The 24,835-nt window shown below is 43.0% G+C and overlaps 1 protein-coding gene across 1 annotated transcript in view; it reads left to right on the top strand.

The window, feature by feature from the left end:
- Positions 1–24,835, top strand: part of LOC140495617 (sodium- and chloride-dependent neutral and basic amino acid transporter B(0+)-like) — a 91,135-nt gene that overhangs the window by 37,798 nt on the left and 28,502 nt on the right. Inside the window, exons 5-8 of the mRNA XM_072594616.1 lie at positions 14,877–15,015; positions 15,539–15,671; positions 16,231–16,371; positions 20,503–20,731. Of these exons, the coding sequence (XP_072450717.1) occupies positions 14,877–15,015; positions 15,539–15,671; positions 16,231–16,371; positions 20,503–20,731 (642 nt within the window). The remainder of the gene's footprint in view (positions 1–14,876; positions 15,016–15,538; positions 15,672–16,230; positions 16,372–20,502; positions 20,732–24,835) is intronic.

Here is a 24,835-nt window from a genome sequence, read left to right as displayed (position 1 = left end):
TTTCTATCCACCCTGTCTATACCCTTCATGATTTTGTAAACCTCGATCAGGTCCCCCCTCAATCTCTTTTTTTCTAATGAAAATAAACCTAACCTACTCAACCTCTCTTCATAGCTAGCACCTTCCATACCAGGCAACATCCTCATAAACTTTCTCTGCACACTCTCCAAAAGTCCACATCCTTTTGGTAATGTGGCGACTAGAACTGTACACAGTATTCTAAATGCGGCCGAACCAATGTCTTGTACAATTTTAACATGACTTGCCAGCTCTTATATTCAATACCTCGTCCAATGAAGGCAAGCCTACTATATGCCTTCTTGACCACAGTATCCACCTGTGCAGCAACCTTCAGGGTACAATGGACCTGCACTCCCAGATCTCTCTGCCCATTAACTTTTCCCAAGGCTCTTCCGTTCATTGTATAATTCGCTTCAGAATTAGACTTACCTAAATGCGTCTGCTCAAATTTGTCTGGATTGAAAGCCGTCTGCCACTTTTCCGCCCAACTCTCCAGTCTATCTATATCCTCCTGTATTCTCTGACAGTCCCTTATGTTTTCTGCTACTCCACCAATCTTTGTGTCATCTGCAAACTTGCTGATCATACCAACAGTGCCTTCTTTTAGATCATGTATATATATTACAAACAACAGTGGCCCCAATACTGACCCCTGTGGAACACCACTGGTCACCTTTCTCCATTTCAAGAAACTCCCTTCAACTACTACTCTCTGTCTCCTGTTGCTCAACCAGTTCTTTATCCACCTAGCTAGAACACCCTGCACAGACTTTCTTCATTAGTCTACCATGGAGAACCTTATCAAACTCCTTACTAAAGTCCATGTATATGACATCAACAGCCCTTCCTTCATCTAACAACTTGGTCACTTCCTCGAAGAACTCTATCAAGTTGGTAAGGTACAAAGATATCTGTCAGGGCCCCAGCTATTTCCTCTCTTGCCTCCTTCTGCAACCTGGGATAGATCCCATCCGGTCCTGGGGATTTGTCCACCTTAATAACCTCTAGCCTACCCAAAACATCTTCCCTACTTATGCCAACTTGATCCAGACTAATCAAACTTCTATCTCTAATCTCAAGATTCATCATCTTCCTCTCCTCAGTGAACACTGATGTAAAGTAATCATTCAGAATCTCACCCATTCTCTCAGGTTCGACACACAGCCTTCCTTCATGATCATTCAGTGGACCAATCCTTTCTTTAGTTACCCACTTGCTTCTTATATAAGAATAAAATGCTTTGGGATTCTTCTTAATTCTGCTTGCTAAAGCTATTTCATGACCCCTTTTAGCCCATTTGATTTCTCGTTTAAAACTTATCCTACTCTTCCGATATTCTCCAGGGCTTGTACTGTTCTTAGCTGCCTAGACCCTATGTACCCTTCCCTTTTCCTCTTGGTTAGTCATACAATTTTTCCTGTCATCCACAGCTCACAAATGTTACCCTTCCTATCCTTTGCTTTCAACAGGACATGCCTATCCTGCACTATCTTTGAAAGCCTCCCACATATGAAATAGTGGACTTCCCTTCAAATAGCTGTGTCCAATCCACATTTCCGAACTCCTGCCTAATTTTGATATAATTGGCCTTTGCCCAGTTTAGTGCTCCTCCATTCTCATCTTTATCTACGAGTATTATAAAACTTACAGAATTGTGGTCACTGTTCCCAAAGAAATCCCCCATCGCAACTTCTACCACCAGTCCTGGCTCATTCCCCAGTACCAGGACCAATATGGCCTCTTCCATTGATAGACATTGACATACTGCTCTAGAAAGCTCTCCTGGACGCTTTGTACTAATTCTACCCCATCCAAACCTCTGACTCTAAGTGTATCCCAGTCAATGTTGGGAAAATTAAAATCACCCATCAACACTAACCTATTGCCTCTTCACCTTTCATAATCTGTTTACTTATTTGTTCTTCTACCTCACGTTTCACTGTTGGGGGGCCTGTAATACAGCCCCAACAATGTAACTGCACCCTTTTTATTTCTCAGCTTCATCCATGATGCCTCACTACCCAAGACCTCCATAGCATCCTCTTTTAGCAGAGCTGTGATATCATCCCTGACCACCAATGCTACTTCCCCCCCTTTTACTTCCATCCCTGTTCTGTCTGAAGCATCGATATCCTGGAACATTTAGTTGCCAATCATCATGCCTTTCCTTCAACCAAGTCTCTGTGATTCCAATAACGTCGTACTCCCATGCACCAATCTAAGCCCTAAGTTCATCTGCTGTACACACTACACTCCTTGCATTAAAGTAGATGCATTTCAGGCCACCAGTTCTTTTGCGCTCACCTGCTCTCTACCTATTTTCCCTTTACTAATGCTATCTTCATGATTCTTACAGTCTCCAATCTCCACCTTGCTGTCTACTTGTTTTCTCTTCCGGTTCCCAGTCCCCTGCCGCAATAGTTTAAAGCCTCCCCAACAGCAGTAACAAAAACCCCCCCAAGGACATTGCTTTTGGTCTGGTTCAGATGTCAACCGTCCATTTTGGAATAGTCCCACCTTCCCCAGACCGGTCCCAATGTCCATCAAATTTGAACCCCTACCTCCTACACCGTCTCTCAAGCCATGTGTTTATCCTGCCTATTTTTTCATTTCTACACTGGCTAGCACGTGGCACTGGTCGTAATCCCGAGATCACTACCTTTGAGGTCATCCACTTTAAGATTACTTACAGTGTGGAAACAGGCCCTTCGGCCCAACAAGTCCACACCGCCCCACCGAAGCGCAACCCACCCATACCCCTACATCTACCCCTTACCTAACACTACGGGCAATTTAGCATGGCCAATTCACCTAACCTGCACATCTTTGGACTGTGGGAGGAAACCGGAGCACCCGGAGGAAACCCATGCAGACACAGGGAGAATGTGCAAACTCCACACAGTCGCCTGAGGCGGGAATTGAACCCGGGTCTCTGGCGTTGTGAGGCAGCAGTGCTAACCACTGTGCCACCATGCCATCCCAAACTTCTCTCCTAGCTCCCTGAATTTTTCTTTCAGGAACTCATCTCGTTTTCTACTTATATCATTGGTGCCTATATGCACCAAGACAACTGGCTGTTCACCCTCCCCTTTTAGAATGCTCTGCAGCCGATCAGTGACATCCCTGACCCGAGCACCTGGGAGGCAACATACCATCTGGGAGTCCCTTTTTCAGCCACAGAACCGCCTATCTACTCCCCTCACAATAGAATCCCCTATGACTATGGCCCTATGAGTCTTTTTCCCGCCCTTCTGAACAGCAGTGCCTGCCACAGTAAACCATGATCTTAACAATTGCTGCCCTCTCCTGGTGAGCCATCTCCCCCAACAGTGTCCAAAAAGATATACCTGTTTTGGAGGGAGATGGCCGCAGGGGACACTTGCACGGCCTTCCTACTCTTTTTCTGTCTTTTGGTCACCCATTCACTGTCTCCGTCAGCAATTCTAACCTGCGGTGTGGCCAGTTCACTAAACGTTCTATCCACGACCTCCTCAGCATCGTGGAAGCTCCACAGTGCGTCCATCCGCAGCACCACAGCCGTCATGTGGTCAAGGAACAGCTGCAGCTGGACACACGTCTTGCAAGTGTAAGAGTCAGGAATGTCAGACGTGTTCCTGAGCTCCCACATCAAACAAGAGTCACATGCCACGGCTCTGAGGTCCCCTGCCATTGTAAGCTTAGCTTTATATGAACTAACTAAAACCAAACAATGCACTTGAATCTATGAGTCTATGTTGAATTTGGTTAGATATGTTTCCATTGTTATTTTACAATGTTGTTTTTCAATATTATAATTTTGTATTCTCAACCTTCAACATTAGTTTTCTCCAAATTTTGTTTTTATCATATGTACCACCTTCTTGCCATAGTCCTAGCCAGGGATGCTCTCTCATTAGAAAGAGATGACTGGTGGTGATTTAACCTGAGGGTCACCATGTCTCAGGTGAGGGGAGAGGATGAGAAGGAGAATCCTTTATGGTAACCACAACTGGTGCGCAAATGGGACCCTTGCTATTGTGTCTTTCTAATCACAAACCAATGGAACTAATAATTAAAACCAATTTCATTACGGTCACTATTACCTAGATGTTACCCTCTTTTTACTTCTCTGAGCTGGTTTGGTTCATTCCCTGTTATCAGATCTCATAGCAACCGCACTCCTCCCCCAAGGCTCCCTTGTTGATTTTTTTTCATGTTGGATTATATAAAGGGGCCCTGAACACATTACAGGAACTCTATTTCATGTCATCATTATCTATCTTTCCAATTAATACCAGTACTTAAAAATCCACCCATATTATTATTATATTCTTTTTATTTCACTTTGTAATTTGTCTACTCATTTTTCTTCAACTCACTTCCATTATGAAATGATCTTGGGGTATGCTACACAATTAGTGAGATGGATTAGTTATTTATTCTATCTGTATCAATATGGATTCTGTTTTTGTCTTCAAAAAAACTATAGCACAGGAGGTAAATAGCTCTTATGTGATGAGATGAGGGAAATAGATGAATTGTGTCTCTATTAATAATTTGTATATGTTGTTTGCCGATGGCAGCTCACTGCCCTATATGAGCTTCTCCTCATGATGAAGGTTTGGGAAACTATAGGACCTGCTTGGTCTGGTTACACCTCTTGGTCTAACTAAAAGAGTCTATTATGGTTAAGGTATGGTTTATTGCAACTACTTACAGGTTATATTAATATGACAGACAAATCTTGAGGAAATGATCTTACTCATTTGAACCGCCCACAAGTTCATGTGACATCATCATCAGATGTTACACCATCAGGTGATGAAGGAGCAGCACTCCAAAAGCTTGTGATTTTAAATAAACCTGTTGGACTATAACTTAGTGTCGGTTGACTTCTGACTTTGTGCACCCTAGTCCAACACCAGCATCTCCACATCATGACATTATCATGACAGATCAGCTGAGTTTCTCTTGTATTTTTGTGGTTGTTTTATGTCCACACCATTAAGATTCAAGGTGGCTTTATGCATGGAAAATCATGTCTCACAAACGTGATTGAGTTTTTTGAAGTAGCAAAAAGGATTGATGAGGGCAGAGCAATAGATGTGATTTGTATGGACTTCAGTAAGGCATTCAACAAGGTTCCCATGGGAGACTGGTTCGCAAGAGAACTAGCCATTTAGATGCAGAACTGGCTCAAGGGTAGAAGACAGAGGGTGGTGTTGGAGGGTTGTTTTTCAGACTGGAGGTCTTATGCTGGGTTCACTACTTTTCGTCATTTATATAAATGATTTGGATGTGAACATAGGAGGTATGGTTAGTAAGTTTGCAGATGACACCAAAATTGAAGGTGTAGTGGACAGTGAAGAAGGTTACCTCAGATTACATCATGATCTTAATCAGATGGGCCAATGGGCTGAGAAACTGGCAGATGGAGTTTAATTTAGATAAATGCGAAGTGCTGCATTTTGGGAAATCAAATCTATACACTTAATGGTAAGGTCCTAGGGAGTGTTGCAGAACAAAGAGACCTTGGAGTGCAGGTTCAGAGCTCATTGAAAGTGAAGTCACAGGTAGATAGTATAGTGATGAAGGCATTTGGTATGCTTTCCTTTAGTGATCAGACCACTGAGTAAAGGAGTTGGGAAGTCATGTTGCAGCTGTACAGGACATTGGTTAGGCCACTTTTGGAATATTGTGTGCAATTCCAGTCTCCTTCCTATCGGAAGGATGTTGTGAAAATTGAAAGGGATCAGAAAAGATTTACAAGGCTGTTGCCATTGTTGGAGGATTTGAGCTATAGAGAGAGGTTGAATAGGCTGGGGCTGTTTTTCCTGGAGCATCGGAGGCTGAGGAGTAACCTTATAGACATTTATAAAATCATGAGGGGCATGGATAGGGTAAATAGACAAAGTTTCTTCCTTGGGGTCTGGGAGTCCAGAACTAGAGGGCAAAGGTTTGGGGTGAGAGGGGAAAGATATGAAACAGATCTAAGGGGCAACCTTTTCGTGCAAATGATGGTGTGTGAGTGGAACGGGCTGCCAGAGGAAGTGGTGGAGGCTGGTACAAATGCAACATTTGAAAAGGCACCTGGATGGGTATATGAATAGGAAGGGTTTGGAGGGATATGGGCCCAGTGTTGGCAGGTGGGACTAGGATACCTGGTCAGCATGGACAAGTTGGACTGAAGGGGCTGTTTCCATGCTGTACATTTCTATGACTCTATGGTGCCAGCATAACAACTCTTTCTGAGCTCTCTACAGTAGAACTTGCTCTTACATATCGTGCAAGTATTCTGCTCTTTTAACCCTCAATTCTAAGTCTGTCAAAATTGCTAACAATGTTCTCTGTAACATTATATTCCCCATTCTGTTTCATTATTCTTATAGATTTTGTATAGTATGATCTTCCTGTACTGCATGCAAAACTTTTCACTGTACCTAGGTACATGTGAGAATAATAAATCAAATAAAATCAAATGTTCATGAGTCTTCTTAACGGCAACCTTTTTCAGATGCTTAAATACCTACACACAATTTAGACTGGTGTAGTTTCCAGTCCACAACAATCAAAAGTATTCAGAAACCAGTTTTGATATTTATACATGACAATAACAAACACATGAACTGAGAAATGTTCAGCAAGAATTCCAGCTTCCTTGGATAAAAGGCGGAATGTGAATAGATCAATCTTGAGGCAACTAGTGCAGCAATAATAAGAGCAATTACTCACTATTGGCATCCCATGGCAGCTGAACAGAAGTGAACAGAGTGATATAAACAGACACTGGACGTGTGCATTTTTTTCCAGAGACTGTGATCCTATTGGAAGAGAAGAAGCTTACTCTCAGGAAAATGATTGGCCTGTGCAAAGGTTGAAAATTAGAATATACAGCATAATCAAGGCAGAACAGTTCAGGTCTTGCATTGTGCTGATAGATACATCAGGCCGAAAGAGTCGAACAATCACAGACAGAGGGCAGGATGAAAATACTGCAGAAGACAAAACAGAATCATTTTGCACACAACAAATGTGCTCCAAAGGAAACACAATGAAGCAAGTCCAAATGGCCAAAAGAGATATCGGCTGAAGATTCTGACAAATCACCCTGCACCAAACAACCGCTAGATGAATTGTGACTGAATGAGGAATGCAGAATAAGAACATCAGGTCAAGATAAAATGTCAGATAGATACTGATGCAACACTTGATCTTCAAAGATTTGTGTAAAGTGGTGCAACATGGTGATCCACAAATGAAGCCTTGGAGCAAGTAAATCTGAAGCTATATGATGATACCATTCCTGTGCCAGAGGACAGTTCATCTGAGAACCAAATGCAATATGAAGACATTGAGTTCCAAGTCACTGATGACAGGAAATAAGGCCACTCAGTTCAGCCACAGCAAACCCAAAGCTTAACTGATAACCTTCACATTCAAAAACAACTTGCAACATGTTGCGGCTGTTAGACCCCTGATGTGGAACGGATTCCACAAGGAGTACAATGGTGTGTTGACAGGATTCGGATGTCTTCCTGGAGAATGACATCTTGAATAGCTGCAAGACCAATTCAGCATCTGCCAAAGTAAATTCCAGCTGCCCTCTGGTCCAGCTTGAAAGCTGAGGTAGAAAATCTGGAAGAGAAGGGAGCACCCAGAAAGTGACACCTACTACAGAATGGGTAACAGTGAAACAAACTGGAAAGCTAAAATTATGTATCGACCTGAAGGATGAAGAGATCTCACAATCCATACTGACAATTAAAGAAATATTGTCAGAATTTATAAAGGAAAATCTTCTTATTTCACCTGATGTAAAGGAAACAGATTACCAAGTGAAGCGGCTTGAAAACAGTCAGTTTCTAACTAGATCTTAGATGCTATTTGCAAGAAGGTTGAACCTGCTGTAGTGATTATAACAAGGTCAACTGGTGGACCTTATGGAATATGAATTCCCTGATTTGGGCTGTTAATCTGGTCCACTCAGGGAGCCTTGGCTGACAAATAACAACAGGAATATCAAACATCCTGTTCACTCTGAGAGCTAGGTCTGAGGAAACTGGATTAGTGTCAAGAGCTTTCCACATGTAAATAAAAGGTGATGAGTTACTGGCCACTATTGAGTTATTTCAGTGGCAACAAGGGAAAAGAATGCGCCTGAAGAAATTTGTTCGCAACAGTCATCTTTGTATTGGGCTAAGAATTTCTGGCATGATGCTGTTATTTGGGAACTTGACTCTTTTGCTTCTGCCATCAACGATTGAGCCCAGTATGTGGAAAGAATGCTTTACTTTTCTGGACAATTGACATTAAGATAGATAAAAAGCAATGAATAATTCTCCTGACAGCTTGTGGAGCTTTTTTGATTATTCAGAGCCTCAGTTTCCCTGAGGCACCAGATACTAAAACTTTCCAAGAGTTGAAAGAATGAGTTAAGGAATATTTCCAAGCCATCTCTAATCCTGAGATGCTTTTGATTTTATTTAGCAATTCGAGAACCAGTGGAATCCATACTGGGGGTTTTGCTAAATTAAGATGACTGACAGAGGAATGTGACTATGGTTTAACCCTTAATGAGATGCAGAGAGACCATTTTATACGTGGAATTAATTATGTGACCACTCAAAAGCATCTTTTGGCTGAAGCCCAACAAGGAGTTCAAACAGGCAGTACAACTGGCTTTAACATTGGAAAAAGCAGCAAGTGGAACATATGAGTTGCAGGGTATTCTGATGGAAATGGACACTCTCGCCAGGCTGACTGAGCTTGGGGAACACCACTTGAGTGAAGGTAATTGCATAACCTCACTCACCTTTAGACTCTTGGTTAGCAAAACCCCAAACAAAGCCAAGCCTCAGGCAAATAGTTAAAATTTTCTTCTGGATCCAGGCTGGCAAACCATGCTGGGATATGAATTCAAGAAAGTAAAGGAGTCTCACTAGACCTAAATTGAGTAAAATAACTCATTGGCTGGTATCCAGGAGACTACACGCCCTGGAAAATCCACCTACATTTGGTTTGGAACAGTTAAATTACTTAGCAACATCCAAATCAAAACCAATCAAAATGAATGGTTAAATGGTTACCCGGTTCTAATAAAGATCAATAACAGTGATTCAGTGATCATAGAATAATTCTAACAAAGTTCACTCTGGATTCCAACCCTTAAGTTTGCATAAGACCTCGGCCAGACTGACAACCTGTACTGGAGAACCTTTACAGATTAAGGGTACAACTTCGGTTCTCGTCTCTTATGAGAAGCAGCTGCTGAGCTACCACTGATTGTGGTAAAAACCTCAGGCCCAAGCTAGATGGGGCTAAATCAGTTAAGAAAGATTCACCTAGCTTGGTTCAATGTTTTTAAATTAGAAAATGGCTGCATGAGTGAAGCCCTAATTAAATGCCTGGAAGGTTTGCAGGAAGTTCTCAGGACTATCAGAGGAGAAAAAGTCACCTTACATGTTGACCAGGAAGCAATTCCATGATTCTACAAGGCCCACCCAGTGCCATTTGACATACGGCAAAAGTAGAGGCTGAAATCAGAGGTTGGAAAGCAAACAAATCATCAAATCAGTCCAGTTTGCAGAATGCACAGCATTAGTTGTGCTGATTGTAATGCTGGACAGGTCGGTTCACATTTGTGGGACCTAAAACCCTCTGAGAGAAGAAATTCTTCCTCATCTGTCTTCAATTGGTGCCATTTTATTCTGAGGCTGTTCCCTCAAGTCCTGGATTTTCTCGTGAGAAGAAGCATCCTTTCAGCACTCACCTTGTTAAGCCCCTTAAGAATCTTCAATAAGGTCACCTCTCAGTCTTCTAAACTCCAGTAAGTAGAGTCCACTCTGTTTTGCCTCTGTTCATAAGACAATGCCCCCGTATCTTGAATTATCCTTTCTTGAATTCCCTCCAAGAAAATGATATCTTTCCTTAAATAAGGGATCAAAACTACTCTCAGTACTCCAGATGTGGTCTGAATAGCACCTTGTACAGTTGCACTAAGGCTCCCCTACTCTTATACTCCAACCCCTTTGAAATATTACAACATTTCCATTTGCCTTCCTGTTTAATGGTTGTATCTGTGTGCTCACTGTTTCATGTACAAATATGCCCAAGTCCCTTTATATTGCAACTTTCTGCTGCTTTTCTCCATTTAAATAATATTCTGTCCTCTTGTTCTTTCAAAATAAATAACTTCACATTTTCTCACATTTTACACTATTGCCAACATTTTGTCCATTTACTTAATCTGTCAATATCTCTCTGTAACTATTTGTATCTGTCTCTCAACCTGCCTTTCCAACTATTTTTCTGTAATCTTCAAATTTGGCTACAGCACATTCACTTTCTTCTTCCAAATCACATTTTCGGTCCCAGCTCTGAAGCTTGTGGAACCCTACTGGTTACAGGTCATCAGTTTGAAAAAGAACCCCTTATCCAAACTCACTGCTTCCTACTCATTAACCAGTTCTCTACCTATGTCAATATATTGCTTACAACACTGTGGTCTCTTACCTTATGACAACATTTATTTTGTTACATTGTAGAACATGTTCTGGAAGTTCAAATACAGCACATCTAGTGGTTCCCCTCTCTCCACTTTGGTTGATACTTTCTCAAAAAACTAGTCAGACACAATATTCCTTTCATGAAGCCATGATGACTCTGCTTATTTAGATTTTGATTTTCCAAATGTTCCATTATTTCCTTAAATAATTTTAATATTTTTTGAACAATAGATGTTAGGATAATCAGCCAATAGTTACCATCTTTTAGCCTCCCTCCCTTTTTGAATAGAAGTGTCACATGAATAGTTTTTCAATCCTCTCCGACCCCTCCCACCTCAGTTATAATCTCTTCCAACCTCTTCCGTCAAGCAAAAGATACTAAAGCTTAAACCCACATAACAACAGATTCAAGAACAGCTTCTTCCCCACTGTTATTAGACTTCTGAACGGACCTCTCAAATTTTAAATTTAATGTTGATCTTGCTGTCTATACACCTTCTCAGCAGCCATAACACTGTATTCTTCGCTCATATCTATTACTCTAATGCACTTTGAATGACATGATCTACCTACACTGCATGCAAAACAAAACATTTCACTGTACTTAGGGACATATGACAAAGCAAAATCAATTTAAAACCTCTAGATTTTCCACAACCCAAGGATTTCTGGAAAATTACAAATAATGCATCTCCTGGCTCTGTAGCTATCTCTTTTGAGATTTTAGGATTGATACAACATTGAGACTTTACACACAGGGACAGACATTCAGCTCATCAATTGGACCAGGTAGTATCTCAGGGTTGCTCGCTTACTGTCTTGACACATGCTCATGTAGCACCTACCTGCATGTTCACAACATTCTAGGCTTGCAGCTCCTTTCCCTGCAGTCACACCAGAAGGCCTGATTTGCTGCTTAGCTACCCACAAGGGGACAGACACCTTGCAGTGCAGCAGTGTATTACATCAATCTCAAACCTACTCCAAGTGCCATTGTCAATCTGTTGGATCCCTATAAAGGAACTAGGGGAAAGGGTGTCAGTTTCTCCACTGGAGAAAAGGACATCTCGCTGTTTCTTGCAAGATATGAGAGAAAAGGCATCATTGCCAAGGTTAGGAATGTTGGGCAATCAGTCATGCTGAAAGTGGAGTTACTGAGTCACAGTGGAGCAAAGAGTGGTACTTACTCAGTTGGTGGGCCATGAATGTCTCGGCATGCTCATGGTATCAGTGCCAGATTCTCCTGGAAGGGCCAGGAAACTCTCCTCTCATCGGGTGAAGAGTTTAATGTTCAATGGGTGTTTTGCGTCCTGGCTCTTCCCGTGTTGTACTGGGCTGTTTTCTCCTGTAATGGGAGAAAGAGGGATTGAATGAGATGTAAGTAGGCCGTGCAGGTGAGTGAAAGGCAGGTGAATGAGGGGTTGGCGCAGAGGGCATGGAGGATTAGTGGTGTCAGGCAGAGGAAACAAGAGCAAATGAGGGAAGATATTGTAATGGTCGGTGTGGTAGAGCATGCATCTTGGCAGTAGCAGAGATAGAGTGAGTGTGATGCAGCAGAAAGAGAGAGTGAGGTGCAGCACTCGCCCTGGTGCAGCAGAGAAGGTAATTGACCCTCATCTCCCTCTCTTTCTCACACACACACAAACATACAGACACATAGCAGTATGATACACACATAAATACACACGCATACACAGGCACCTATTTTACACTCACCACACATAGACACCCAATCGTCCCCATACCTAAGAAAGCACATGCAATGTGTCTATTGGCTACCGCCCAATAGCTCTGTCTTCAATCATGAAATGCTTTGAGAGGCTGGTCATGGCTTGCAGCTATTCGAGCCTCCTAGCATGCAATAATCTGCTGCAATTTGCCCAGCAGTGTAACAGGTCCACAGTGTATGCTATTTTCCTAGCTCTGCACTCATCCCTGGAACATCTGGATAACAATGACACCTAAGTCAAGATTAGAGTGGTGCTGGAAAAGCACAGCAGGTCAGGCAGCATCCAAGGACCAGGAAAATTGATGTTTCAGGCAAAAGCCCTTCATTAGGAATGAGCTTTTAAGGTCAGGGTGGAATGTGTTGGTGAAGTTGATGAACTGCTCAACCGTTGGATCCGTTGATGCAGTCATCAATGTAGCGGAGGAAGAGGAGGGGAGTGGTGCTGGTGTAACTATGGAAGATGGACTGTTCTACATAGCCAACAAAGAGACAGGCATAGCTGGGGCCCGTGCAGGTGCGCATGGCTACCCCTTTGGTCTGGAGGAAGTGGGAGGATTCAAAGGAGAAATTGTTAAGGATGAGGACCAGTTCAGCCAAAAGAATGAGAGTGTCAGTGGAAAGGTACCTGTGGGGACATCGGGAGAGGAAGAAACGGGGGGCTTAGAGGCTCTGGCCATGGCGGATGGAGGTGTAAAGGGATTGGATGTCCATGGTGAAGATGAAGTGTTAGGGGCCAGGGACATGAGTTGGAGGAGGTGGAGGACGTGGGTAGTTCTCGATGGTATGTGGGGAGTTCCAGGACTAGGGGGGAGAGGACAGTACTGAGGTAAACGGAGAGGAGTTTGGTGGGGCAGAAGCAGGCTGAGACAATGGGTCGGCTGGGGTGGTCAGGCTTGTGGATCCTTCCTGATCATTGTGCTCATTCGTGATGAAGGGCTTTTGCCCAAAATGTTGATTTTCCTGCTCCTCGGTTGCTGCCTGACCTGCTGTGCTTTTCCAGCACCACTCTAATCTTGACTCTGATCTCCAGCATCTGCAGTCATCACTTTTGCCAACAATGACACCTAAGTCAAACTCCTGCTCAACAGCTACATATCCACCTTCAACACCATTGTTCCCCCAAGACTGATCTCAAAATTGTGAGATCTAAGTCTTGGCTCTACCCCTTGAGACTGAATCCTCTGCTTTCTGACCCATAGATTGTAATTGGTGAAGATAGGCAATTGCACCTCCTCCACAGTAACACCCAACACTGGAGCCCCTCCAAGGATACGTCTTCAGCTATGTACTGTACTCCCTGTACACCTACGACTGTGTTGCCAAATTCCAAATGAACGGCATCTACAAGTTCAATGATGACACCACCATCGTAGGACAGATACTTAACAACGACAAGTCAAAATACAGAAGGGAGATAAAGAGCCTGGTGACATGGTGCAATGAGAACCACCCCTCTCTCGATGTCAGCAAAACTAAAAAACTGATCATTGACTTCAGAAAGAGAGGAGGAGAACACATCCCCGTCTACATCAACGGGGCTGAGGATGACAGGGTGGAGAACATCAACTTCCTCGGAGTGACGATAACTAACAATCTGGTCTGGACTGTCCACATAGATACGACAGTCAGGAAGGAATAACAATGCCTCTTCTTCCTCAGGTGGCTCAGGACATTTAGCATGTCCATAAAGACCCTCACCAACTTCTCCAAGTTGAAAGCATACTGTCTGTGTGCATAAAGGCCTGGTCTGGCAACTGCTCTGCCCAAAATCATAAAACTACACAAGTTGGTGTGCACAGCCCAGACCATCACAGAAGCCAACCTTCCATTCATGGACTCCATTTACATGGCTCACTGCTGCAGAAAGGCTGCCAACATCATCAAGAAGAACATAGGTAATGATCTCCTACAACCTCTTCCATCAGGCAGAAGATACAGAAGCCTGAACACACGCACCAGCAGGTTCAGAAGCAGCAGCTTCATCCCAGCCATTACTAGACTGTTGAATAGACTCCCTAGCCTCAAATAATGCTGATCTTGCTAACATTACTCTCGCCTAGTGCATGCTCTGTGCAATGTAACCACTGTGCTTCTGTCAAGGTCCCTCTGATCTATACATCCTTGCTTACCATGAACTGTCTGTACTGCTTGTAAGCAAAACTTTTCATTGTACTTTGGTACACCTGACAATACATAAGTAAATCAAGTCTTGTTTAAAGTCCTATCTAGAGAAACAGAAAGAAGAAAAAGCAAAGTTAACAATGAAGTAACATCTCTCATTACACAGACCGAGCAACAGAGCTGGACTGTGCTGTTGTTAGAATGTGCCTCTGTGTTCTGACTCCTCTGTAACCTCAAACAGATCAAGCTGAATCAGATAAGGTGAAACAATGGCCCTGGTTATACTATTAGAAATGACAAAATATTTGAAACAAAGTAAAAAAGATGGTATGACTGAAAGTGCTACTGGATGCTTGACAAAAATTGTATCTCTTAACTGCCATCGGAAGAAGCATATCAACCTCATCTATTAAGATTAATAGAAAATGCTTGCTCTCCTAATATTCTGTACATCCCAAGAGCAAGATATAAAAACAAATCTGAAATAAATTTTATTTCAAAAATATATTCCACTTTTCCAGACCCACTCTGCAATCTCACTCTGAATGATGGATATTTTGAAATCGTTAATACAACATGGCTGTTGGCAAACAACAAAACTTGTCCCGATGGATCCGAAATCTCCATTCCTCACCTGGGTCCGAGTGAGCAATACTGGGAGTAAGTACATTGCTGCAGAGAGCTGCATCAATAACCTAAACAGTAATTCCTCTCGGGACAGACGATTTGTGAATGTCCTGTTTTAATGAGAGAGAAGATGTTTGATTTCAATAGAGGTGTTATTTATGTCATACTCTTGATACAAAATAACATCACAAGAGAGGTCTTTTCATAAGTTAATAATACACTGACCTCTAACACTATGAGCTTCCTTGAACAATATTTATGCACTGAAACCTTGCGTGAACTCTTATATTTACTTTCTTGTTTATCAGAGATTCTGTAGTTGATGTCCCTTTCTCTGTACTTTTAATTTAATACAGTACTGTGTTAATTCCATAGGCTTTGGAATGAATTAGGAAAACTCTCTGGGAACAGGCACAATGTTCAACAATATGTTTTAGCTGAATTCATTGGGATGCAGAGTGACTAACATAGTTAGCTTAACAGTGCAATTACATTAATCTAATATTTTTCATCTATAGCAAGCATTTCATATCTTTTCTGTTGTCATTTTCTTCAGTAAAGCGGTTTTACGCCGTACAAGTTCAGTGAATGAGACTGGGGAGATAGTCTGGCATTTAGCCCTCTGTCTGCTTCTGACCTGGCTAATCGTTGGGGCAGCGTTATCAAAAGGAATCAAATCTTCAGGAAAGGTAAATGATTAGTGATGAATCGTGTTATAACTAGAGACAAAGTACAGATTTCTGTAACAATGAAACTAGGACTTATGAATCTTTTGTGAAGTGTAGGTGATGTTAATTGTGTCTCTCTAGGGAGTGGGAGATCGATAATTCATCAGCACTTCAGGCCTGATGGAGATCTGAAGATCTTTCTCCTGAGGGAAAGAACAGCAGCAATTCCCCCAAACCCCTGCAATGTCTCCCTCCTTCTAAGGGTTTCATCTCTGCTACTGGCACTCTGGGGGAATTTTCAATTGCTCTGGAAGGCTGAGAAGAACTGGGGGAAGGGACTGAGTAGATTAGGGCAAGCATTTGATTTGAATGAAATGCAATTTTGTCTGGACAGTGAGAACAGCAAAAACCCTGAGGAATCAATATGAGGAGTACAATTGATTCACCATGCTCAAAACGCTGACTCTCCTGCTTGTCAGATGCTGCCTGACCAGCTGTACCTTTCTAGCACCACACCTTTCGACTCTGAATACTGTACCAGTAATACAGGAAAATCTAATAAGCTTTTCTCCATGTACAGGTGGTTTATTTCACTGCAACATTTCCTTTTGTGATTCTCATCATCCTCCTGATCCAAGGGCTTACACTGGAAGGAGCCTCTAAAGGAATTGAATTCTACATCGGAAGCCAATCAGACTTCACCAAACTGACTGAGGCTCAGGTATGCACTTCAGAATAATCCATAGATGTTCAGCTGTGATTTTCAGTCCTGTTCTGAGGAAGGATCACCAGATCCAAAACGTTAACTCTGGTTTCTCTCCACAGATGCTGCCAGAGCTGCTGAGCTTTTCCAGCAATTTCTGTGTTTGTTTCTAATTTCCAGCATCTGTCATTCTTTGTTTTTGTTTCATACCGAAGGTAATAATTTTAAAGAGCTCCATGCTACCTTTGTGTTCCTGCTCAAATGTGGGGAAACAAAGACAGAATTTTTGTGAAAGTGCAGTGTGAGTGTCAGCAGTGGGTCAGGAACCATTTCTCAGTGTCATGGATTTGGCTATGACAGTGACCATGGCATTGACATGAGTGTTTGGGTGCGATGACAATCTTCACCAGCTAATGGAAAAATTTCTTCTCACAGTGTTATGCAGTGCTCCTTCAATTGATCCTCATGGTCATGTTGCAGACAGTGTGGGACCACCCTGTACTTCCCATGGCCAGTCCACTTAATCTGCACATCTTTGGACTGGGGGAGGAAACCGGAGTACCGTGAGGAAACCCACGCAGGTGCGGGGAGAATGTGCAAACTCCACACAGACAGTCACCTGAGGGTGCAATCGAACTACAGTCCTTGACACTGAGGCAGTAGTGCTAACCACTAAGCCACTATACTGCCAGTTGCATACCTTGTGCTAGGCATATATCTTCCCTGGAACTAGGTCTCTGCCTCCACTGTGTCTATGTGATGGAGAGGCATGTGCCTGTGGAGAGGGTTGCTGCTGTTTGTTCTTGTGCTGTTGCTATTGGTATCCCTCCTGTTCCTCATCAGAGGTCCCAATTGGAGATGTAAAAGCTCCCATTCTGCAGTCCTGCTTTATAGCAGGGCAGTCCAGATCGAAGTGGAAAAATCAGGAAAGTTTCCAAAAAGTTATTCCACAATGAAGCTGCAAAACTGGCCTCTCAGAAGCAGTGCTGAGTGCAGGAGTTTCATATAGGCAGCTCAGCAGTTCCAGTCTTTGAAGTAAATTTAGCTTGTAAGTTTCACAAAGTGATAGATATCCCCTGTGGTCTCACTTTATTGATGCTAGCAAATGTGTGCCTAGCTTTTAAAGTCAGGAGGCTGAGGTTAAGTTTGGATTAATTGGTTACTTGTCCAAAGGCTGGAACAACTCAGGTGTGTCAGCATCTGTGGAGAGAAGGCAGAGTCAATGTTTCAGGTCCAGTGACCCTCCTTCAGAATGTTAACTCTGCTTTGTCTGCACAGATGCTGCCAGACCTGCTGAGATTCTACAGCAATTTCTGTTTTAGATTTCCACATTCCTTGGTTTTATTCATTACAACCCCTGAATGGGTTGTTTCACAACTCCAAACCTGACCCAGTCAATGCTGGAAGACGGCAGGATTATATCGGGTTTTGGGCACACTGACAATCTACGGGGATTTAAGCCCATGTCCATTCCATGGCAGCGTAAAGCTTTTAGTTTTTTTCAGCTTCTCTTGAATTGGACCCCATCCTGTCACTAATTAGTTTAAAGTTTTATCTACAACCCTGATTGTATGATTTGCTAGGTCACTGGTCACAGCATAATTCAAATTAAGCCACTTGTGCAGCTCTCATTTTCTCCAGTATTTGCACCGGTGCCTTATGAACTGTAGCCCCATTTCTCCCAAAGCAGTCTTTGAGCAATGCACTTACCTCTCCAACTTAATTGCCCCATGCCAATTTGCACATGGCTCAGATACTAATCCAGATATTATTACCTCTATGTCTTTACTTTATAATTTATCCTAAACTGCTCATAATCACACAGGCGATCCTATTTCCAAGTGTTGTTGATATCTATCTCAAACACAACAACCGGATCATTCCTTTCCCACCCCAAGTTCGTCCCTAGCCCAAAAGAGACGGCTTCTCCAAAGTTCTGCTCTAGATCTCCATACCTGCCTCACTCTCAGTCACACACACACACACACACACACACACCCACACACACACATACACACACACCCCTCCACCCCGCCCGCCCCCTCCTTGTCCCTGTCCCTCAGCACAGGCTAAATTTGAAGTTATTAACCTAATGGGTCTGAAAGCCCCCAGAGGTACAGAGTCCACTGTCTCTTCCCCCTCTCTGATGTGCTGCAAAGCCCGCAGTTAAGGTTCTGGTTCTTCATCTCTGAGCTGAAGTTCCTCGATCAACCAATACTTGTTGCAAATATAGTCACTGTGGCTAGCACTAGACTCCACCAGCTCCCATCTACTCAAGCTGCAACACATCACTTACACAGCCATCACAGTTTTATTTTATTAATTAATTTGGATTTTAAATATTTTCAAGACAAATTTCTTAACTTCTTCACTCTTCAGCTGTAATAGTATCTCCTGATTTAGACTACTTGACTAATTAAAAGAGACATGGAAGAAATACACGCAAACCATCTACCTGTTTCTCTGTGACATAGAAATGGGTTGTTCTGCTGCTGGATTTACTCTTGCACCCTCATTGCAGATCTCACACACATCTATTCTACTCCTTATTGGTCTGCTATCCCCATTCCCTCATGCTGTTTGTAAAGCTGCTTACCCTGTTCTCTGTCTCCCATTCTTAATGTAGCCACTGTCCCCCCGATCATTCTCATGCTGGCTCAGAAATTGCTTTTTTTAACGTACTGGTGACTGTCTCCGGGTCCTCCCATTTCTCATTCTTTTGAGACTAAGTTAACATCGAGATTCTGTGACAAATAAAAATGTGCTAAGCTTCTAAGTTTTGACATTTTGATATCAATGTTGGGAAGGGGGCAGAATGGTTAGAGTATGGTGAGATAGGAAGAGAAACTGTGGAGTAAAACAATGTAAGATGGAAAATAGTCAGATTCAATGAAATTGAACAGGAAGGGATGGAATTTCAGGAAATTGCAGCAATTTAACTCTTTGGGCTGACTTTAGTTTAGTATCTTAATTTCAGTTAATTGTTAGACTAATGTGCTGGGCTGATTTGATTTTTATCAAAGCATCATTCAATGGACAGTCAGAATGACAACTTCCTCACGAATGGGTCACACAAGAAAAATAAAATTTTTCATTCTATAAAATGGTTAATAAGGGAATCCATCAACTAACTTGTGAGAATTTGGCAGGAAATAGCAGACACAGAAACAAAGTGATGCTCCTAACTGTTGAAAGAAGATATTGTCGTCCAAAGCAACCTTATTCTGTTCAGCATTGAGTTGTGGCACAAAACCAGCCCTGGTCCCTTGGGGTTAATGTAGATCGAGTTTCTCCCCTCCCAAAAAGTGGCAAAAAGCACAAATAATTGGGCAGGTTGGCAAAGTCCCCTTCCCACCATGTCACAAACTACGTTGTATGTAGGAAGGTCCTTGCTCACAAGTCTTGAGGTGCCACTAATTAAGTGAACAGTTAATGACTAATTTATGTCCTTATCACCACCTTCAGTGTTAGCCTTCATAACTAGTAAGATGGCGCAGCCTGTTTGCTGGGTTTGGTGAATGGAGGTGACCTCAAACTAAGTCAATTTGAGGTTGCTTGGAGTTCCTGCTGAAAACCACACCCCTACCCTTTCCTCTAACTCATCCCCTCCAACTCTCCCCTTCCTGTGACATCGCAGAGTCTTAGAGCAGCATGGTGGCTCAGTGGTTAGCACTACTGCCTTACAGTGCCAGGGATCTGGATTTAATTCTAGTATCAGGCAACTGTTTGTGTGGAGCTCACACATTCTCCCAGAGACATTTTGGATTCATCCCACAGTCCAAAGATGTGCAGGCTAGGTGGATTAGCCATGGGGAATGCAGGGTTACAAGGATAGAGTAGTGGGGTGGGTCTGGGTGGGATGCTCTTTGTAGGGTAGTGTGGACTCAATGGGCCGAATGGCCAACTTCCATATTGTTAAGATTCTATGATCTACCCTGATCAGCCATTGTCCTCAGAGGGTGCAAGCCACCAGTGCCTTAGCAAACAGGGCGCCAAGTGACCAACCTAAGCACCAGAGACACACATGGTTCATTGTAACACCCATTTCCACACTGACCCTGAAAATAAACTCCAGGCCACAGATTTGTTTATTAAATGGGTTCAAATGATGCTTCCTGATACTAATTATTTCTCCTTTCTTTGTTCCAGGTCTGGATAGATGCTGCAGTTCAAATTTTCTTTTCTTGTTCAGTGGGTTCTGGCCTCTTAATAACACTGTCTTCATACAACAAATTCCATAACAACAGTTATCAAGACACCATCATTGTCTGTGTTGTTAATTCTCTCACGAGTTTTTTTGCTGGATTTGTCATCTTCTCCAATCTTGGACATATGGCTCATGTCCAAAACAAGACTGTTTCAGACCTTGCACAGTCAGGTAAATGCAGAATCAAACTTAACAACATCTGTTAAAACATTTCAAAACAAATGATAAAAATGGATTGATTGCACAGTTTACACATCTCCATTCTGTTAGAAAAGCCTGGGTCTGACAGTTTTAGCTGAGTAATTAACTTTTATGGAGTAGGGGAGAAGGATCCTGAAGTTGTTCGGGAGTTATGCAAAATATTGTGATGGATAGTTAAGATCAATTAGTTCAGCTAATTACGTAAGTACTTCAGACCTGACAAGATGTAATTTAGAATCCTAAATGATTTGAAGGAGGAGATTACAGAGGTCCCATACAAGGTTGCAACTAAGACTTGTTGGCAACAAAAATCACTGTATAATACACAGCCAAGTAGTTTTAAATAACAAGCTTAAATATACATTGATAAGTATCAGAATGTTCTTCACATTTGTTCTACAGAATACATGACTCCAGTCTGGTTTAGGGTATCAGCACTAAGATAACAGTGTTCAACAGCCCCTTGAGCACTTCAACATTTGGGGAAATGGGTTCCCCTTTTGTCATGTGGTGTCTTATCCTGCATACAGTTGTATTAGTATCCCATCGAGCTGACGACAGGCTGAGCATCATGCACAGCACATTTACTGGTTGTTGTTCTTTCTTCCTATTAGTTGGTTCTTTTGATGTTTTCATAATGCTAGCCACAAAATGGCCTTGAATTGAATTGAATTTATTGTCATGTGTACCGACGCACAGTGAAAAGCTTTGTCTTGCTAGCAATACAGGCAGATCGCATAGTTAAATAGCATAGATAAGTAACTGATAGGTAAACAGTGGCAAAAACCAAAACACAGGTAAAAGGCAAATACTAAGAGTTTGTGAGTCCATTGTATGTCAAGCTGTGGAACTTCCTGGAACAAGAGTGGCGAGGAGAGAAGGAGGAGTGAAGCGAGGGCTGCCAGGAAGGGTAAGTTTTCCCACATAAAAAGGGACTTGCCTCGGGAGCCGGGCCTCCATTTTGCCAGAGCAGCGAGGAGAGAAGGAGGAGTGAAGCGAGGGCTGCCGGGAAGGTAAGGGTTTAATTTATATTTGGGCAGTGGCTATACCCGAGATACTACACGTGTCGTATCTCCCTCCCCCATCCCTCCTCTAACCGGAAGAAAAAAACCTGTAAGGTAAGGCTTTTATTTCTTATCCTTCTTTTTCATTTATTTAAGTGCATTGTTTGGTTTTAGTTAGTTCATATAAAGCTAAGCTTACAATGGCAGGGGACCTCAGAGCCGTGGCATGTGACTCTTGTTTGATGTGGGAGCTCAGGAACATGTCTGACATTCCTGACTCTTACACTTGCAAGACGTGTGTCCAGCTGCAGCTGTTCCTTGACCACATGACGGCTGTGGTGCTGCGGATGGACGCACTGTGGAGCTTCCACGATGCTGAGGAGGTCGTGGATAGAACGTTTAGTGAATTGGCCACACCGCAGGTTAGAATTGCTGAGGAAAACAATGAATGGGTGACCAAAAGACAGAAAAAGAGTAGGAAGGCAGTGCAGGTGTCCCCTGCGGTCATCTCCCTCCAAAACAGGGATACCGTTTTGGATACTGTTGGGGGAGATGGCTCACCAGGGGAGGGCAGCAGTTGTCAAGATAATGGCACCGTGGCGGGCACTGCTGTTCAGAAGGGTTGGAAAAAGACTCATAGGACCATAGTCATAGGGGATTCTATCGATAGGCGGTTCTGTGGCCGAAAAAGGGACTCCTGAATGGTATATTGTCTCCCAAGTACTCGGGTCAGGGATGTCACTGATTGGCTGCAGAGCATTCTAAAAGGGGAGGGTGAACAGCCAGTTGTCTTGGTGCATATAGGCACTAACGATATAAGTAGAAAACGAGATGAGGTGTGAAAGAAGAATTCAGGGAGCTAGGAGAGAAGTTAAAGGGGAGGACCTCAAAGGTAGTGATCTCGGGATTACTATCAGTGCCACGTGCTAGCCAGTGTAGAAATGAAAGAAATAGGCAGGATGAACACGTGGCTTGAGAGACGGTGTAGGAGGGAGGGGTTCAGATTTGTTGGACATTGGGACCGGTTCTGAGGAAGGTGGGACTATTCCAAAATGGACGGTGGACATCTGAACCAGACCAAAACCAATGTCCTTGGGGGGGGGTTTTGTTACTGATGTTGGGGAGGCTTTAAACTAATGTGGCAGGGGACTGGGAACCGGAAGAGAAAACAAGTAGACAGCGAGGTGGAGATTGGAGACTGTAAGAGTCACGAAGATAGCATTAGTAAAGGGAAAATAGGCAGAGAGCAGGTGAGCGCAAAAGAACTGGTGGCCTGAAATGCATCTACTTTAATGCAAGGAGTGTAGTGTGTACGACAGATGAACTTAGGGCTTAGATTGGTGCATGGGAGTACGACGTTATTGCAATAACAGAGACTTGGTTGAAGGAAGGACATGATGATTGGCAACTAAATGTTCCAGGATATAGACGCTTCAGACAGGACAGGGAGGGAAGTAAAAGGAGGGATGGAGTTGCATTGCTGGTCAGGGACGATATCACGGCTGTACTAAAGGAGGACGCTATGGAGGTCTTGGGTAGTGAGGCATTATAGATGGAGCTGAGAAATAAGAAGAGTGCAGTTACATTGTTGGGACTGTATTACAGACCTCCCAACAGTGAACGTGAGGTAGAAGAATAAATAAACAGATTATGAAATAGATGTAGAGGCAAGAGAGTAGTGGTGATGGCAGATTTTAATTTTCCCAACATTGGCTGGGATACACTTAGCGTCAGAGGTCTGGATGGAGTAGAATTTGTACAAAGCGTCCAGGAGAGTTTTCGAGAGCAGTATGTCAATAGTCTGATGAGGAAAGGGGCCATATTGGACCTGGTACTGGGGAACGAGCTAGGACAGGTAGTAGAAGTTGCGGTGGGGGATTTCTTTGGGAACAGTGACCACAATTCTGTAAGTTTTATAATACTCATAGATAAAGAAGAGATTGGTCCTAAGGGAAGAGTGCTAAACAGGGCCAAGGCCAATTATATCAAAATTAGGCAGAAGTTGGGAAATGTGGATTGGACACAGCTATTTGAAGGGAAGTCCACAATTGAGTTGTGGGAGGCTTTCAAAGATAAGTTAAAGATAGTGCAGGATAGGCATGTCCCGTTGAAGGCAAAGGATAGGAAGTGCAAGATTCATGAACTGTGGATGACAGGAGAAATTGTACAACTAGCCAAGAGGAAAAGGGAAGCGTACATAAGGTCTAGGCAGATAAGAACAGAACGAGTCCTGGAGGAATATCGGAAGAGTAGGATAAGTCTTAAACAAGGAATCAAGTGGGCTAAAAGGGGTCATGAAATAGCTTTAGCAAGCAGAATTAAGGAAAATCCCAAAGCACTTTTTTCTTATATAAGAAGCAAGTGGGTAACTAAAGAAAGGATTGGTCCACTGAATGATCATGAAGGAAGGCTGTGTGCCGAACCTGAGAGAATGGGTGAGATTCTGAATGATTACTTTACATCAGTGTTCACTGAGGAGAGGAAGATGATGAATCTTGAGATTAGAGATAGAAGTTTGATTAGTCTGGATCAGGTTGGCATAAGTAGGGAAGCTGTGTTGGGTAGGCTAAAGGTTATTAAGGTGGACAAATCCCCAGGACCGGATGGGATATATCCTAGGTTGCAGAGGGAGGCGAGAGAAGAAATAGCTGGGGCCCTGATAGATTTCTTTGTGGCATCCTTCAATACAGGTGAGGTGCCAGAGGACTGGAAGGTTGCTCATGTTTTCCTTCTGTACAAGAAGGGTCGTAGGGATATTCCGGGTAACTACAGACCAGTGAACCTGACGTCGGTGGTGGGGATGTTGCTGGAGAGGGTACTGAGAGATAGGATCTATTTATATTTGGAAAGGAATGAGCTTATCGATGATGGGCAATATGGTTTTGTGCGGGGGAGATCGTACCTTACCAACTTGATAGAGTTCTTCGAGGAAGTGACCAAGTTGTTAGATGAAGGAAGGGCTGTTGATGTCATATACATGGACTTTAGTAAGGAGTTTGATAAGGTTCTCCATGGTAGATTAATGGAGAAAGTCTGTGCAGGGTGTTCTAGCTAGGTGGATAAAGAACTG

The sequence above is a fragment of the Chiloscyllium punctatum genome, chromosome 25 (assembly GCF_047496795.1).
Source record: "Chiloscyllium punctatum isolate Juve2018m chromosome 25, sChiPun1.3, whole genome shotgun sequence".
In the NCBI taxonomy this organism is placed as follows: Eukaryota; Metazoa; Chordata; class Chondrichthyes; order Orectolobiformes; family Hemiscylliidae; genus Chiloscyllium; species Chiloscyllium punctatum.
Note: the sequence above shows the minus strand (reverse complement) of the source record. Positions and strands in the feature narration are given on the sequence as shown.